This window comes from Leptodactylus fuscus, chromosome 1, assembly GCF_031893055.1.
Source record: "Leptodactylus fuscus isolate aLepFus1 chromosome 1, aLepFus1.hap2, whole genome shotgun sequence".
Lineage (NCBI taxonomy): Eukaryota > Metazoa > Chordata > Amphibia > Anura > Leptodactylidae > Leptodactylus > Leptodactylus fuscus.
Window position 1 is genome coordinate 215,843,622 of NC_134265.1, and position 19,042 is coordinate 215,862,663.

Genomic DNA, 19,042 nt, shown 5'->3' on the forward strand with positions numbered 1-19,042 from the left:
CAAAAGCTAAAAAGCGCAGTGCTCCTTCCTTTCGGAGCCCTGCTGTGTGCCCAAGCAGCAGTTTACACCCACGTATATAATTTTTTGCCCCTCGGGATGGCCCACTTAATAGTTTTAGGAGTGCAGGTCTCTGACAACACAAAGTAGGTGCAATGTATTGGGCACCGAAATGACATATTTCTTTAAAATTTTCAATTTTTGGGAAGCATTTTTAGTCTCAAAATCATAATACCCCTTGATACATTCCTTGACGGGTGTAGTTTCTAAAATGGGGTCACTTTTGAGGGGTTTTCATTGTATTGATACTTTAGGGGCTCAGCAAATGTGACATGGAACCTCAAAACTATTCCAGCAATATCTGCCCTCCAAAATCCAAATAGCGCTCTTTCCATTCTGAGCCTCACCATGTACCCATACAGCAGATTATGACCGCATGTTGGGTGTTGCCGTGTTCAGGAGAAATTGTGTTAAAAACTGGGGGGGGGGGGGCTTTTAATTCTTTAACTACTTGCAAAAACTTAAAATAAGGCGACAATTTATTGGAAAAAAATTAATTTTTCATTTTAACGTCCCAATGTTAATTAAATCTGTGAAACAGCTGTGAGGTCAAAATGCTCACTCTACCCCTAGATAAATTCTATGAGGGGTGTAGTTTCCAAAATGGGGTCACTTTTAGGGGGTTTACATTGTATTGGTACTCTAGGGGCCCCGCAAATACGACATGGGACCTGAAAAATATTCCAGCAAAATCTGCCCTTCAAAAGCCAAATAGCGCTCCTTCCATTCCAAGCCCCGCCATGTTCTCATACAACAGATTATGACCACATATGGGGTATTGCCGTGTTCAGGATATATTGTTTAACAAACTGTGGGGGGCTTTTTCTCCTTTAACCCCTTGTGAAAATGAAAACTTTGGGAATAAAGTGACATTTTAGTCATTTTTCATTTACACATTCCAATGTAAAGCACCATGGAATTAATGGTGCTATATAAATAAATAAATAATAATAATGTTAGTAAAATCTGTGAAACAGCTGCTGTCAATATGCTCACTATACCCCTTGATGAATTCTGTGAGGGGTGTAGTTTCTAAAATGCATTTTTTGCATTTTTTATATTTTTGATTGTTCTCTGAAAATGATGCTTATATTAGTTTTTGTTTTATGTGTTAATAGGATTTGTGTGTATATTGGTTGTACACTTGAGAAAGGGGTATTCCCCCGAAACGCTGTCATTTAGCGTCGTGTATAAGAATTCTCAATAAAGTGCATGTTGACTCAACGTTCTGGGAGTAGTGCAGTATCCTTATCATCCATCGGTCTTCATTTCCTGTTTCTAAAATGGGGTCACTTTTGGGGGGGGTTTCCTTTTTTTTTTTTTTTTTTTTTGTACTCTAAGGGCTCTGCAAATGAGACATGGCGCATTAAAACTATTCTAGCAAAATCTGCTGTTCAAACACCAGGTGTCGCTCCTTCCCTTCCATGCGCTGCCGTCTGCCCAAAAATCAGTTTACACGCACATCTGGGGTATTTCTGTGCTCGGGAGACATTTCATGATAAACTGTCAGATGCATTTTCTACTATAACCCTTTGTAAATGTGTTAATTTTAGATCTAAATAAATGTATTAGTGAAACAAAATTAAATGTCTAAATTTCACCTCCATATTTTTATTCTTATGAAATGCTGTTTTGAATTATTTGAGGGGTGCAGTTTTCGGGTGGGGTGATTTATGGAGGTTTCTATTACCGTATAAGCTGAGTTTTTCAGCAGTTTTTGTGCTGAAAAAGTCCCCCTCGGCTTATACGCGACTCAAGCGCAGAGGGGATATTGTTATATACACTCCAGACACTATTGTTTGCACGGTGTAGGTTGCACTCCAGCCAGAAGGTCCACGGGGAGTGCACCGGGATGCCCTCACTGTCCGGCTCCTGCAGCAGTTCCAGGCTGGTGATGGTTCAGGGGCAGCTGCTCCTCGCTCTCTGCCTTGAGCTGATGCCGGTCCGGACCTGCGGGGAGCCCCAGCATCGTCACTAACTGTGCAGAGAGTCAGCAGTTTCAACGTCGAGTCCACAGGAAGATGGCGCTGCCAGCAGGTCCGGAGCGGCGGCAGCTGAAGGCAGAGAGCGAGGAGCAACTGCACCTGAACGATCACCAGCCTGAAGCTGCCGCAGGAGCCGGACAGTGAGGGCATCCTGCTACACTCCCTGTGGACCTTGCCGCCAAAACTGCTGACTCTGCGCAGTTAAGTGACAATGCTGGCGGGGTCAAGAGCGACAAGAAGCTGCATTTGAACCATCACCTGGAGCTGTCTCAGAAGCCGGACAGTGAGGGCATCCTGCTGGACAACCTTCTCTTCCTGGAACAACTGCAGCAGAATGTGCAAACAATACAGTGTCTGGAGTGTATATAACAATATCCCCTTCCACTCCCCCCCCCCCCCCCCCTCCTTGAAATGAATAAGTAAGGGTGATCTTTCAACTATTTATCCCCTATCCATAGGATAGGGGCTAAATACTAGATTGATATTGATGGAGGGTCGGGGTTTGGGGTGCAGTAGGTGCTGGGGGGGAGGGGGGGGTTTGGTTGTCTGTCTGCCCCTTCCCTGAGCTTAAAGGGGCAGACCCCCCCCCCCCCACACACACACTTGGAATTCAGTCTGACTACAGCCAGGCTGAATATAGGGTATCTGTAGTGCTCCTATTCTGTTGGGAATGGGTTAATAGGAGCACTATAGATACCCTATATTCAGCCAGGCCGAATTCCAAGTGGGGGGGGGGGGGACCCAGTCCTCAAGCTCAGGGAAGGGGCAGACAGACAACCAAAACACCTCCTCCACTTCCTCAGCACCTACTGCTACCAAAAACTCCGGCCATTTTAATTTTTGAAATTTTCCAGTAGCTGCTGCATTTCCCCCCTAGGCTTATACTCAAGTCAATAAGTTTTCCCAGTTTTTATTTAGTTATATACGGTATATACATATATTATATATATACACACACATCTATATATGCAGTATCTATTCGCTAGTCAATGACGTTACTGATCGCATCTGTGCTCAATTTTTTGACAAGGTTTTTTTTTTTCTAATAATATATAGAAGTTTCTATCTATCTATCTATCTATCTACCTATACAAAGATATAAATGGCTACAATCAAAACTACCTTTTTTATCTTCTTATCTAATAATAGTTGGGCATCTGTTGCTATACACATACATAGAAGTCTCTCTCTCTCGAGACATTTTAGGTCCTTCATTTCTTTGTTTTCACATATTTAAATGTGTTGAAGCCCCCCCAACCCCCCGCTTATACTTGAGTCAATAAGATTTTCCACTTTTTTGTGGTAAAATTAGGGGGGTCGGCTTATACTCGAGTATATGCGGTATATAGGCCTTTATAATCCTCTTCAGAACTGAAGTCGTCCCTAAAAAAAATTAGTTTGGGGAATTTTTTTGTAAATCTGGAAAATCACTGTTACACTTGTAAGCCTTGTAACGTCCAAAATAAATTAAAAGACAGTCAAAAGATGATGCCGATATAAAGCAGAAATATGGTAGATAATATTTATTCATGTATTTGGGTGGTATGACTATCTGCCTGAAAAGCAGAGAATTTCACATTTTGAAAATTGCAATTTTTTTCCAAATTTCCATCAAATTGCCTATTTTTTTTTTTATAAGTAAATACAAAAATATTGATTAGTGTTTACCACTAACATGAAGTACAATGTGTTACGAAAAAACAATCTCAAAATCAATTGTGTAAGTTAAAGCGTCTCAAAGTTATTGCCATTTAAAGTGACACATGTCAGTTTTGAAAAAAGAGGCCTGGGCCTTAACGCACTTTTGGGCTGTCACTAAGGGGTTAAACACTGGATTGAGCCTATATAGCCTGACAATTTATGTGTATTCCACTTAGATTTGGGGGGTACACACTGTGGATAGCTGGATTGAGTGTATATAGCCTGACAATTGCTGTGTATCCCCCTTAGGTTTGGGGGGTACACACCTTTACAAACTGGGTTGAGCGTATATAGCCTAACAATTGCTGTGTATCCCCCTTAGGTTTGGGGGGTACACACCTTTACAAACTGGATTGAGCATATACAGCCTGACAATTGCTGTATATCTCCCTTAGGTTTGGGGGGGGGGGGGGGTACACACCTTTACAAACTGGATTGAGCGTATATAGCCTGACAATTGCTGTGTATCCCCCTTAGGTTTGTTGCGTATATAGCCTGACAATTGCTGTGTATCCCCCTTAGGTTTGGGGGGTACACACCTTTACAAACTGGATTGAGCGTATATAGCCTGACAATTGCTGTGTATCCCCCTTAGGTTTGTTGCGTATATAGCCTGACAATTGCTGTGTATCCCCCTTAGGTTTGGGGGGTACACACCTTTACAAACTGGGTTGAGCGTATATAGCCTGACAATTGCTGTGTATCCCCCTTAGGTTTGGGGGGGTACACACCTTTACAAACAGGATTGAGCGTATATAGCCTGACAATTGCTGTGAATCCCACTTAGGCGTTTGGGGGTACACACCGTGGATATCTGGATTGGGCATACATTGATTCCTCGCGCTGCAGTGTAGCTCTGAAAAGAGCTGTTGTTCAGTTTTGTTTTTTTTTTCCTGCCTAGCAGAAGCTCATACCTATCTAGCCCTCTGCAGATCTCTGTCCCTATGTCTCCAAGCTGCAAAATGAGACGAAGATGGCAGCGACTATTCTCATAAATCCGAGGTCACCTGATTTCGGCAGCCAATGGCTTTTTCCAATTTTTTTTCAATGCCTATGTTGTCGTAGTTCCTGTCCCACCTTCCCTACACAGTTATTGGTGCAAAAAAAGCGCCAGGGAAGGTGGGAGGGGATACAAATTTTTACTGCATTTGCCGCGTGGTATTCAATTGGAATCGAATACCTCGAACAGCCTGATATTCGATCAAATACTAATTCGATCGAACGCCGTTCGCTCATCCCTAGTGCATATGAATTGGTACAAGTATGTGAATACAGGTCAACAGTTTTTTGGGGGTTTTTTATATACTCCTTTTTTTTTTTTTTTATTTGCATATAGTAGTGACTAAAGGACAAATTCATCAGTATAATCTATCCAAAATAATAAATTATATGAACCAATAAGTGCAATGTTTAGAGAGAAAAAAAATTAACATTTCGTATAGAATAGGGAATCTTCGCTTTAACAAGCATGGTAAATGAGAAAGCAGATATCAATCTCTAACAGCAGCTAGGGCAACAATATTAAAAAAAAAAAACAAAAAAAAAAAAACCCTAATCAACACAACCCTCCCCACTAAAAACAATGTTAGAACACTATAGGCTGATTTCTTCATTCAATGTAGATCTTAAAATCTGGGCTAAACTCCTTGCTACCAGGCTTCAACCTTCACTACCATCTCTTATCAATGAAGAACAAGGTAGGGAAGGAAAGGATAATACCATTAAGCTAATACATACAATAGCTCATGCACGCAAAACTAGCTCTCCCTTGGGCCTTTTAGGTATTGATGCAGAAAAAGCATTTGACAGAGTATATTGGCAATATTAAAAAATACTCTATCCCTCACAATTTATCACAGCAATATTCTCCCTATATTCTAATCCCTCAGCCAGACTCAAAATGAATAACACCTTGTCGCCAAGCTTTGATATTAGAAACGTCTGACCTTCATACCCATCCCTCTTCATTTTAGTGTTCGAAACGATGCTTCAAGCTGTTCATCTTCACCCGACAATAACTTGATTTCAATTTGGCACTTCTAAAGTTTCTGCGAAAGCCCTTTGCGTATGACGTTCTTTTCCTAATCTCTGAGCTGGAGTCTGAACTACAGACAATCACTCAACTTCTTTACATCATATGGTGAATTATTGGGATACAAAGTGAACTTTGAGAAATCTGAGATCCTACATATAACTCTCACGCAACCAGTTGTCAAATGGTGTAAATCTAACACCCCGTTTCTATGGTCTTCTCATTCCATTAAATATTTGGGTAGCCGCCTAATTTCTGACCCAAAAGATTTATATCAAGAAAATTTTTCCTCACCTCTAACCGAAATCCACATCCTGCTCTCCTCCTACAATTCCCTACCTTTGTATTGGTTCGGTAGTTGTAACTTGCTACAAGCCTACATCCTTCCCATGGTCCTCTACAGACTACGGATGTTACCTATCCACTTACCCAAGTCTTTTTTTCAAATCGATGTGCAGTATCTTCTTAAGATTTCTATGGAAAAACAAATGCCACAGACTATCAGTTTCTATTCTGTTAAAAAGGGAAGTGTCGGGAGGAATTGGCCTACCTGATCTCTATAGCTCTTTAGGTGGATCGACTTGCTGGGCCCTAACAAATAATCCCATCATTATGCACTCTTATCTTTGTCCCTCTGCTGTACGGCTCCAAAAGTTATCAACCTAAAAATCTAGGTCCTCTTATACTCGGTGCATGCAAGACCTGGCGTCATCTCAGTTACTCTATTGCTCCTGCCCCTTCCCTACTGATACCAATATGTCTGCTCCCTGCTATAGTGACCACACGTTTTTCGGCCTACAGAGACCTCTGGAACAAGTTCGGCTCCTTCACCGTTTGGGATGTCCTTACTCAAAATGGTCCCAATCTACATTCCCAAGCCATCGCTCAACTTGACAAAGAGACTCAACTCCCCTTTCTCCATCAGAATCATTTGGAATATATCTTCAAATTTCTTCAACTAAAAGGATTTAGGAAACATCTCTCTCCCTTCGAGAGAGCTCTCCCAGTTAGCTCCCCTCAGGCCTGGAAGATCACAGCCATCTTACACAGATACGTCCATCCAACTGAGTTTTACAAAACCAGCTTTTCTCACCTCATGGGAATTGGAATTGGGACTTACGCTCTCACAGAAGGAGATTGTGGTGTTTCTCTCAGCTCATGGCCACTCCCAGTGTGTAAGGATCCAAGAAAATCACTACAAACTTTTAACAAGATGGTGTTGCTCCCCCTCCTGGCTTTCCCACACGCTATTTTGCTCTCTAAAGTCTGCTGCCGCTGCAAATCCCAGGAAGGAACACTGACACATATTTGGTGGTTTTTGCCCCAACATCCAACCCTTTTGGTTAGGCGTTTAGTCCACATCCAACCGGTTATGAAAAAGTCTATCTCTATCACACCTGAAACCCTCCTCTTTCTCTTTCATTCTCGCCTTGTTATCTCTGTCTCCCCACAACCACCTAACCCCTCTCTACGTACTCCCCCCCCCCCCCAAAAAAAAAAACAAAAAAAAAACATACCGTTCTTACCCATTCTAGTATGATCTCGTCATTGGTACAAGGTGACCGACTGTAGTATTACACAGCAATAACTTTCTGCTTTTTGACAATCTTTTGCAACACTTTTGTACAAATTTAGTTGTTACATGCCACAGGAAAATTCTTTAATCTATTTTCCTATGTTTAGTCTGCTATGTTATACTGAAAACTCCAATAAAAATATTTATTTGAAAACAAAGATAACACTAGAACTTACAAAAAAAAAAGCTTACAACCTCATTAAAACCAAATGGGAGATGTTTTTAGCGTAACAATCCATTTATTCTCCTTGTGTAATAACATTTACTTAACATCACCATTCCTAGCACCCAAATGGTCCAAAGACTCGAGAACCCTAGGGGTTGCAGGCATGATGCTCCTGAAAAGATCAGGAAACAGGCTGCAACTTTTCCAAGTGTGAGCATTTGTGGCTGACTGAAGTTTACTAGCATGCTCTTATAGGTGAACTTTAGGGTTAGTTCACACAACAAAAACCTTTCCCACCGTGTGGCTTTTTCGTGCGGCTAGCTGCAACGGTACGCTGATGCTGTGCATCGGCAGCCTATTGCCGCATCTCGCTCCTGATTAGGCCCGAATGAATGGGAGGGAGTCTCAAGCCGCAGACACTGCGGCTGACTTAGCCGTGGAATCTGCATGAATATAGGGCATGTTTTTTTTGTTTTTTTTTCCCCCTAACTGAAGAAAAAAACTGCAAGTGACTCCCAATTGAAATGAATGGGAGGCGAATTTTGCGGCGGCTTCCGCGTCAAAATCCGCTTGCAAAAAAACTCAGTGTGAGCATCCTCTGAGGAGCCCTAGTTATTTATAGCAACTCTAGGATTTATTTACTCTAATGCTGCAAGGCTACATTGCTAACCACTGAGTCACTGTGCTGCCAGGTTTTTGGCCATATCTCTTTTCTATGGGGTGCTGTATTGTTGATAACCTTTTCACATCCTACCTAGTGGTGGCATAGTTTTTATTGCTGTTGCTCTGTGCTTTACTTCATGGCACTGTAATAATGGACTATACTGAAGTTGTAGTATGATCACCACCTCTTCTTTATACCAAGTGAGACTAACAATCTGACAAATGGGACTTAAGTTTAAAATGTTTGAATGATGTTCTATTTAATAATGATGGATCTTTTTGTCTCTTACGTATATTGTATGTTTTGATTATATATTTATTTACAATTATTGTAAAAATTCCTGTGTTTGGTCCTGTTTTTGTCATGGTAGTCAGATGAAGGATCATAAAACTTATAATGTTGCCATGGCACTTACTTATTATGAGGTTCCTGGATTAAAGAATTGTAAACCATTTATAATTCAGTGGTGGTGTTTACCTACTATAAGAGCTGTGATAATGGGGTGGTTCCAAGGTAAAAAGAGACAAAATGAGCACACACAATTCCATTGTTGAATGCAAGTGAGTGCTGCCAGTTGACTGAAATATGGTCTTTTTTTGTAATTGATATTGACATGCTCTATATGGCTGTGCTCCAGTTTTGTTCTTAAGCTAATGTATTTTTCCCCTTTTGCACTCTATTGTGGCTAGCGCAATTTTGAATAATGTGAGGGTGTTATTTTTGTTACTTATTACATTTACTTTTGTGTAAGTTCAGTTAAAGTGATGCTAAATAAACAGCTTTTATCGTACAGCTTCTCCTGTATTCAAATTTATATTAATTATTTTTTTGTCCTTAACAGGAATTGTTCATTGAAACTATTGCCAAAGATGCATATGTGTATGCTCAAAGAGGAAAAAGGAAAACCCTGCAACGGAAGGACCTGGGTATAGAGTTTTTATGCATTTTTATACACACATTTTTATATCACCCTACACAGCTGCTAATAATTTGGCAGTGTGCAAGTGTACTCAGCATATACATGCAAACAATAAAGTGGCTGTAGCACTCAACTGCAGCCCAATCCAACAGCTGATTGGAGGAGGCTTCAAGCATCTGCCATCAGATATAATCCAGAGACCCCTCACACAACTTACCGTATATACTCGAGTATATACGCATCAATATCAATGTATAGAGTCTCCCATAAAATAGTGGAAAAAAAAAAAGCTTTAAAAAAATAAAAAGTTCTAAATTACTCCTTTCCCTAGAATAGACACAAAAGTAGAAAATTACTGCGAAACACAAACACATCAGGTATCCCTGTGTCTGAGAGTGCTCAGTCTACTGAATATAGGGGTTAATAGGAGCACTGCAGATACCCTATATTCAGCCAGGCTGAATTCCAAGTGGGGGGGGGGGAGCAGTCCTCAAGCTCAGGGAAGGGGCAGACAGACAACCAAAACACCCCCTCCCCTTTCCCAGAACCTACTGCACCCAAAAACTCCGACCATTTTAATTTTTTACATTTTCCAGTAGATGCTTCATTCCCCCCCCCCCAGGCTTATACTTGAGTCAATAAGTTTTCCCAGTTTTTTGTGGTAAAATTAGGGGGGTCGGCTTATATTCGGGTAGGCTTATACTCGAGTATATACGGTAAAAAGCAATTTCTGAATCATTGAAACTACTGGGGAAATAGTAGGGAATTTCATGTACCCAATGTACTGCGCACTGCTTACATATTCACTGTTCACCAACGCTATGCATTCACGTCTGGGATACTAATGCTACTATACCCCTTGATGATTTCTTTGAGGGATTCAGTTTTCAAAATGGGGTCACTCCTGAGGAGATTCCACTTTACTGGTATCTTAAAGGCTCTGCAAACATGACATGGCATACAGATACCAAATATCTAAATCTGCGCTCCAAAAGCCAAATAGCATTCCTTCTCTTCTGTGTTCTGCTGTGTGCCCAAACTGCAGTTTATTCCCACATGTATGACACTGGTGTACCCAGGATAATGTACTTAATGTCATATGTGGTTATAAACTGCTGCCGAGCACAGAAGGGAAGGAGCGGTATTTGGTTTTTGAATGCCATTACACTTTTGCTAAACCCTGAAATGCGAGTAAAGTGGAATCCCCTGACGTGACCCAATTATGGAAACTGCACCCCTGAAGGAATTTATCTAGAGAGCATGTTTAACCCCCATTGGGCGCTGAAATGGCATTTCTATGGATAAAATTGCAATTTCCCGAGGGGCCACACGGTGGCTCAGTGGTTAGCACTGCAGCGCTGGAGTCCTGGTGTTCAATTCCCGCCAAGGGCATAAAACCATCTGCAAGGAGTTTATATGTTCTCCCCGTGTTTGCATGGATTTCCATCCCATATTCCAAAAAAGACATAATGATAGGCAAAAATGTACATTGTTAGCTCTATGTGGGGCTCACAATCTACATAAAAAAAAAAATTAAAAAAAATTGCAATTTCCCATTTTCATTATCGGCTGTGCATTCCTTCTGGAAATTACATGAATGCAACACTCAATGGTTTAAATTGCTTGCTACCCCACTTGAAAAATCTCTAGTGTACTTTCCAAAATGGGGTTATGTGTCTGTGGTTCCACTTTTCTCCCAATTCAGGGGCTCTGCAAAACTGGCATGACATCCAAAAACTAAAATGTGCTCTAAAAACCAAAATAGTGCTCCTTCCCTCTTCTGTTCCCAAACAGCAGTTTATACCCGTATTTGGCATTAAGTACAACAGTGTCATACATGTGGGCTTAAACTGCTTCTTGGGATCCAAGGAAGGCGCAGATATGAAGAAGTGTTATGTGCTTTTGGACCGCTGATTTAGATTGTTGGTTTTTATTACACCTTATCACATTCGTAGAGATTCTAAAATTGCCCCTATAAAATGGGGTCACTTCTTGGGGAATTCCAATGTACTGGCACCTCCAGGGCTCTTCAAAAACATGGTGTCCAGAAAGTCTTTCTACAGTGTTGGCCAAAAGTATTGCCACCCCTGCAAGTCTGTCAGATAATACTCATTTTCTTCCAGAAAATGATTGCAAGCACAAACTCTTTGGTATTAATATCTTCATTTAATTTGCTTGCAATGGAAAAACACAAAAGGGATGAAAAAAAAGTCAGATCATTGATCACTTTACACAAAACTCTAAAAATGGGCCGGACAAAAGTATTGGCACCCTCAGCCTAATACTTGGTAGCACAACCTTTAGACAAAATAACTGCGAACAACCGCTTCCGGTAACCATCAATGAGTTTCATACAATGCTCTGCTGGAATTTTAGACCACTCTCTTCTTTAGCAAACTGCTCCAGGTCCCTGAGATGTGAAGGGTGCCTTCTCCAAACTGCCATTTTGAGATCTCTCCACAGTTGTTCTATGGGATTCAGGTCTGGACTCATTGCTGGCCACTTTAGAAGTCTCCAGTGCTTTCTCTCAAACCATTTTCTAGTACTTTTTGAAGTGTGTTTTGGGTAATTGTCCTGCTGGAATACCCATGACCTCTGAGGGAGACCCAGCTTTCTCACACTGGGCTCTACATTATGCTGCAAAATTTGTTGGTAGTCTTCAGACTTCATAATGCCATGCACACGGTCAAGCAGTCCAGTGCCAGAGGCAGCAAAGCAACCCCAAAACATCAGGGAACCTCCACCATGTTTGACTTTAGGGACCGTGTTCTTTTCTTTGAAGGCCTCTTTTTTTTTTTTTTTTTCCTGTAAACTCTGTGTTGATGCCTTTTCCCAAAAAGCTCTACTTTTGTCTCATCTGACCAGAGAGCATTCTTCTAAAACGTTTTTGGCTTTCTCAGGTAAGTTTTGGCAAACTCCAGCCTGGCTTTTTTATGTCTCTGGGTATCAAGTGGGGTCTTCCTGGGTATCCTACCATATAGTAGCCAACGGATAGTACGGGTTGACACTGTTGTACCCTCGGACTGCAGGGCAGCTTGAACTTGTTTGGATGTTAGTCGAGGTTCTTTATCCACCATCTGCACAATCTTGCATTGAAATCTCTCGTCAATTTTTCTTATCCGTCCACATCTAGGGAAGTTAGCCACAGTGCCATGGGCTTTAAACTTCTTGATGACACTGCGCACGGTAGACACAGGAACATTCAGGTCTTTTGGAGATGGACTTGTAGCCTTGAGATTGCTCATGCTTCCTCACAATTTTGCTTCTCAAGTCCTCAGACAGTTCTTTGGTCTTCTTTCTTTTCTCCGTGCTCAATGTGGTACACACAAGGACACAGGACAGAGGATGAGTCTACTTTAATCCATTTCAACTGGCTGCAAGTGTGATTTAGTTATTGCCACCACCTGTTAGGTGCCTCAGGTAAGTAACAGGTGCTGTTAATTACACAAATTAGAAAAGCAGCGCATGATTTTTCAAACAGTGCCAATACTTTTGTCCACCCCCTTTTTTATGTTTGGTGTGGAATTATATCCAATTTGGCTTTTTGACAATTCTTTTTGTGGTTTTCCATTGAAGACAAATTAAATGAAGATAATATTACCAAAGAATTTGTGATTGCAATCATTCTCTGGAAGAAAATGAGTATTATCTGACAATTGCAGGGGTGCCAATACTTTTGGGCCAACACTGTAAATCTGTACTCCAAAAGCGAAGCACATTGCTTGTTCCCTTCTGAGCCCTTCTGTATGGCCAAGCAGCGGTTTACATCCACATATACAACTTCTTTGTGCCTGAGAAAGCCCACTTAATAGTGGGCACAACATATTGGGCACCGAAATGGCATATTTCTTTAAAAACTTAAATTTTCAATTTGTACATTAATTTTTGCGAAACTCTTTTGGGCTCAAAATGATAATACCCCTTGATAAATTCCTTGAGGGTTGTAGTCTCTAAAATGGAGTCACTTTTGGGGGTTTCCATTGTATTATTACTCTAGGGTTTTTGCAAATGCGACAGAGCAACTGAAATCTATTCCAGCAAAATCTGCCTTCCAAAAACCAAATAGCCCTCTTTCCATTCTATCCCTACCATGTACCCATACAGCAGATCACAACCACATATGGGTACTAGCAACACCCGCGACTTCTGCTGTGGCCCCCTCCCCTCTTATGCACGACACAGCAGCAGCATTGCGACGGACCCCCACCCCAATTGCCCTGTGGCCGCGGCGTCCCCGGTTTCCTCTGCTTTCCGACACGTAACCTGGACGCCGAGCCTGCGTTGTCTCCCGAAGCCTCGCCGTGCCACTGTCTCTCCCCCCCCCCCCCCCCCCCCGGGCCACACAAACCCATGTTGGACCCCCAAGTATTTCCCTCCCATCCTTCCTGGCCGGAGTTTTATACCATCTAGTAAGCAGCTGATAATTTGATTCTTGAAGCCAGACACCTTTAGTGTCCCCTGACCCGGTTGTAAATGGATGAAATGTCCAATTGTGTGAGAGCAATTTGGTTTTTCCTATGTGCGCATGTAAGAGGGTAGAAATTGTTCCAGGTCATTGATAAAGTAAGTTTATGCTTTGAATAAAGTGCCTCACGTGTATTAATGCAAATGACTTTTTCCTTTTGTTTTTTTTAAATAGATTTTTCAGGGAAGTGTGCAGAATCCCAGTGACCACAGCAGTGTTCTAACATTAATAATTTGTAGAGAACACTGGCTCTTCTGAGGACAGAGTTCTGCTACTGTTTTACCTCTTTGTGGTTGTAGGGATAACTGCTTAGTATTGCAGTGAAGTCACTTAAGTTATTGTGAACTTCTGGAGTGAGCAATTTAATAATCTTCGTTACCCCTAATGCCATATTTCATACTTGACTGCTTCCCCCCCCCCCCCCCCCCCTCGAATCTGCTAGTTAGCTCCCAGGCCGCACTGTCTAAACAAATTCAGAGATCTGCAGATTAACAGAGGGACCCAGACAGTAGAATATACTATGACCTGGAAGAGTGGAGCCTGAGGGAGGAAGTGCTCTCCACATCATGCCCTCCAGTATCCCTGGGTCTGTTATATTATGGTTACTTAGATCCTCACTTTATTTTAATTAATCATGGACTCAAGTGTCTGACTGGGTTAACAGTAGAAGTACATAATACTCTGCTATCGCAGCTGCAGCAATGTGATGCTGTTCTATTGTTCAGGTGATTACGGATTTTTTAAATTGACTTCCTTAGTGTTGTCTCAGCAGCTCAGGCATTTCATTTGGATGCCATGAATACTGAGTAGGATAAAGAACCTGTGATACAATCTATCACCTGGAGAGATTCCTGGCCTGTATGGTTTGGGGGATGGGTAAAATGCAGATGTGATGTACTTAAAATCAATATTGCTGGAACTGTTCACTAACGACCTTTGGACTGAGGCATGTTATCAGAATCTATGCATGCAACCCTCATTGTTTTGCGGAAGCCAAGGAGGTACCTGTCCACACATGATTCTAAATGCTTTATCTCCCTCCTTAACTCAGTTGTTAAGATTTTTGCCAGAGTTCTAGCTATGAGACAAAATTGTTGCATTTATTCACTTATTTTCATGGGTCAGACACTGATGGCGAATCTTTGAGACAGAGTGCCCAAACTGCAACTCAGCACACTAATTTATTGCAAAGTGCCAACATTGTAATTTAACCTTAATAGTGAGGCTTCATTTTAGAAAAAGAAACTCTTGCATTTTGTCTTTAAAATAACAAAAGAACAATAAAGCCCTATTCACATGACCGAAGCCATGTTTGGGGGCCGCATTTTCAGGTCTGCAAATGCGGTTCATATAATGACATGCCTTTTTTTTTTTTTTTTTTTTTGAGGTCTGAAAAAACAGACTGCAAAAAACAGAACATGTGCACGACCCCTTTGAAATGAATGTGTTCAAAACTGACCGTAATTGCCAATTCATAATTATGGACAGTTACAGACCAGCCAAATTCAGTCATGTGAGGCTCTACATAGCTTTCAATGATACAAGCATATTTGTACTAAAATGTAAAGGTTTGCCTTTGTTATACTTTTAACCAATTAATGTTCACTATTTACATTACAGTAAAGTCTGCTCCATAGTGGCCACCACACAGTACAATGTGCTCCACACTGCTCCCCCCCCCCCCCCCACACACACACACACAGTAGTTTAAAAAAATTGATCCCAATTTGGTCCCAAGTTGAAAACCTGTACAAATATAACCAAGAACACAAGTAACACACATGCATTTTTTTACAATTTTAAAACATACGTTTTTTTCACAATTGCGCATCAAAATTTTTAATTTGATTTCTCCAAAACAAAATATGAAGAAACATTGTCTTGTGACCAGGGGTGAACCTGGGCTTTCTGGCGCCTGAAGCAGACGTCAGAAAGCCACCCCCCACCCCCTTCCCGGAGGAGGGGGCGTGGTCTCGAGAAAGGGGGCGGGGCCGATCGGAAAGGAGTCGGGGCCAAGTGAAAAGGGGCGGGGCTTATCGGAGCGAACAACGTTCGCAGGCAGAGAGCAGGCAGGCTGCTCTCTGCCTGCGTGTGATACACCACCCAATACACCACTCGTTTCCCGTGTCGGGCTGCAGACACGGTGACACTAAGCCAGTCCAGGACAGCTTGTCCTGGACTGGCTTAGGTCGGCAAAAATGCCGCCCTCCAGAGGCACTGGCATAGCGCCGCCTGAAGCGCTCGCTTCAGGTCGCCTCATGGGAGGTGCGGCACTGCTTGTGACATATCAAATGAAAGCCGGTACCGCTCTGAGAAAAATGATGCCTCTCCCACCTATTTATCTTAATTCTAGCCCAAGATATGTTAAAAAATGTAAAGCCATACCAGGCCAAAATTCACACTTTTTCAAAACTTTAGAAGTCTATAAAAAATTAACTGATGAAGAAAAAAAATTCAAAACTTTTTATTTGTAATTAACTTAAGTTGTACTTCATAAAAAATAAAAATAAAAAAAATCTAAAAACATCAGGTATAAAAAAAACATTCCTATTTGGATCACTTGACATGGAATGACCCGTATGTGTTTCACAGTTTTTAACTACTTTTATATGTGTTCTAGGGAAAGGGGGGTGATTTTGAATTTTTAATACTATTTATTTATTTATAAAACTGAACAATAGTTCCAACACTGGGACATGTATACCCAACGGGTGGTCAGGAAATGGATAAAGACCCAGCATCCACCGTAATAGTACAGCGGATGTTGGGAAGGTGTTAAACGCCATCTTTGTTCCCTGGAAGAACTCCGCCTTGGGAGACAAGTATTACAAGCTGTTGCTCCTCCCTGAGGTGTTTTTTTGGTATTCTTCTCTTTGGATGATGACTAGGGAAAATAAATTGGTTCTTCCTGGTAATTCAGTTTATGGAATCCTCCGTGATGGCACCCCTAGCACTTGAGTGTACTCGTGTATTGTATTGCCTTAGGTACTTAAAGGGGTACTCCCACGTCGCATACTTACCCGTCTTCGTTCCTCCAAAATCTTCAGTCTTCCGGCTTTGTCTCGTCATTGGTGGGCGGGGTCACATATGCAAAGCCAAGCGGCGAGATGCCGCCGGCCCTGCGTGCCCGCTCATACACCAGTCTAGGCTTCACAATGCGAATACAGACCCGACACCCTGCGGGTCTGTATTAGCATTGTGAAGGGTAGACTGGTGTATGAGCGTGCACGCAGGGCCGGTGGCATCTCGCCGCTTGGCTTTGTATATGTGACCCCGGAGCGGAACAGCATCGCTTCTGCCGCTGCTGTCTTCATGCAGGGCAGAAGCATAGCGATGTGCCTGTTTCAGCGTCTAACAGTCCCCAGCATCCGCCTATTACAGCGGATGCCGGGGAGTTAGATGCCGGCACAGTTGAAGCCAGCAACATCGCTATGTGCCTGCCCTGCATGAAGACAGCAGCGGCAGAAGTGATGCTGTTATTCCGCCCCCCCGCCCCGGAATAGCAGCATCGCTTCTGCCGCTGGTTGCTTCATTCAGGGCAGGCACATAGCAATGTTGCTAGCTTCACCTGTCCCCCAAAGGGTAAACTACCCCCCCCTCTCCAGGCTCGCTCCCGTGCACTTAGCCCCTCCTCCCTCCCCCCTGAGAGCAGCAGATACATCACTTGACTCAGGAGCAGATAGGTCAGGGCTGTGGCCACAAAAAAATGAATAAAGTGAGATAGTGGCCAAACAAAGCAGTTTTGCTGAAGCAGTGTATTTAGGAAAAATCTTACGTTCACATTTATATGCATTATAGATAGGATCCTTGTGACGGGACACCCCCTTTAAATAATGCTTTGTTTACTCTCATGGAGATTCCTAGAAACAAAGTAATAATAAGTAATACTTCTATCTTTTCACTTCTCATTTGCACGATGAAACCTATGTCCCGAAATAATAGAACCTCCTTGGATTACTGGCTGCAGCTATATGTCTCCGTATATCTGTTGGTGGTGGTTGTTGTAAAATATGGAATGTCCCTATGAGACTTTAAAAGATCTAAATGTTATGGTTGAAAATGTCTAAGACCAAGTTGTAGATGGATGGTATGGTGGGGTGTATTTCTGTTTGACTTTGTGAATAATGGTGGTTCGTTTCAAAGTTTAATGCATTTGTCATATTGGTTCCACCAGTAATCTGGATTTGTCTGATTCACTGCCACAAGTATTTTTGTTCTTTTCTTTAAAAAAAAAAAAAAAATGCATTAAACAATTAATAACTGGAAATAATGTCGTTTGATCTCTACAAATGGGTGAATACAGCAGCTTACTTGTACCTATTATTCCACTGAATAATCCTGGGGGGGGGGGACCCTCTCCATTTCTGGCATTTCTCACCACATTTGAATTTGAGAAACTCTTCAATTGATTTTCTACAACTAGCAAGTCTGGTTTACAGTGCACATATCCTATAGATAGAATGTATTTTATATAACACCAACATATTCCCACCACTTTATAGTGTTTTTGTTTTTTTCTTTACAATATTTTCTTCTTCAAATTTCAGATATCGCAGTTGACTCTTTTGATGAATTTGCATTTTTGGAAGGTAAGTTATAAATGAAGATTTTAACCGATATTTTTAAAAACAAAAAGATATTGTACTAGGCTCACTTGGAACTGCTTTATGGTAGAGTGTACCAATAATATTGCTTGAATTGAATGTATGGAACAGAGATAAGTGTGTTTTCTGTATTGTCGTTTCTTTGAAAAAATTTTTTTTTTTTTTTTTTTTTTTTTCAATTTAAAGTGGCTGTCCAGTTTCAGTCCAATATGTGATGTATACACAAGTGCCCAACTTATTATTAGGCAGATGTCTGATTACTGTGCTATGCCTATAACATGACTATGGACTGATTTCGTTCAACTAGAATTAAGCAGAAGGAACGATAGCAATCAGAGATACAGAAAGTACATCTGAAAACTGTAAAGCTTTTCATTATATAAATGGTTTTCTCTCATTATTGGACTGAAATGGGCTAACACCTTTAACATTGATGATTTGCGTGTTTACATCCTTCAGGTCTGAACCTTTTAAGGGGTCGTTCACACTTGTTCCTGCTGTCTGATCGCCGTGATTCTGCTGAAATTACACAAAAACGGATTGAATCTGGTTTTGTGCAATTATGGTGGAATCATGGCGAGCATACAGCAGGCGCAAGTGTGAATGCCCCCTTAGCGACACTGTCAGACTAGGACAACGTACAGTATGTATTGGTCAATATAAAATATTGCTTACCAAATGAATGCATTAAAAATCTATTCCCTTTTTTTGGGGGGGGGTTTTATCACTTTCTCAACTGTCACGTAATGTTGAGTAATATAAATATTTACAATTCACATCGGTAAATTGGTATAAATGATCAAAAAAAAAGTAGGAAGTAAACTGGGTAACCTGTCATGCCAAGCAGTCTTTCAGGAAAGTGACGAGGGCGGC

General features: G+C 41.6%; 1 protein-coding gene across 1 annotated transcript in view; it reads left to right on the forward strand.

Annotated features, from left to right (window-relative positions):
• The window catches only part of POLE4 (DNA polymerase epsilon 4, accessory subunit), a 73,516-nt gene that overhangs the window by 26,386 nt on the left and 28,088 nt on the right, over positions 1–19,042 (forward strand). Inside the window, exons 2-3 of the mRNA XM_075283688.1 lie at positions 9,023–9,107; positions 18,113–18,154. Of these exons, the coding sequence (XP_075139789.1) occupies positions 9,023–9,107; positions 18,113–18,154 (127 nt within the window). The remainder of the gene's footprint in view (positions 1–9,022; positions 9,108–18,112; positions 18,155–19,042) is intronic.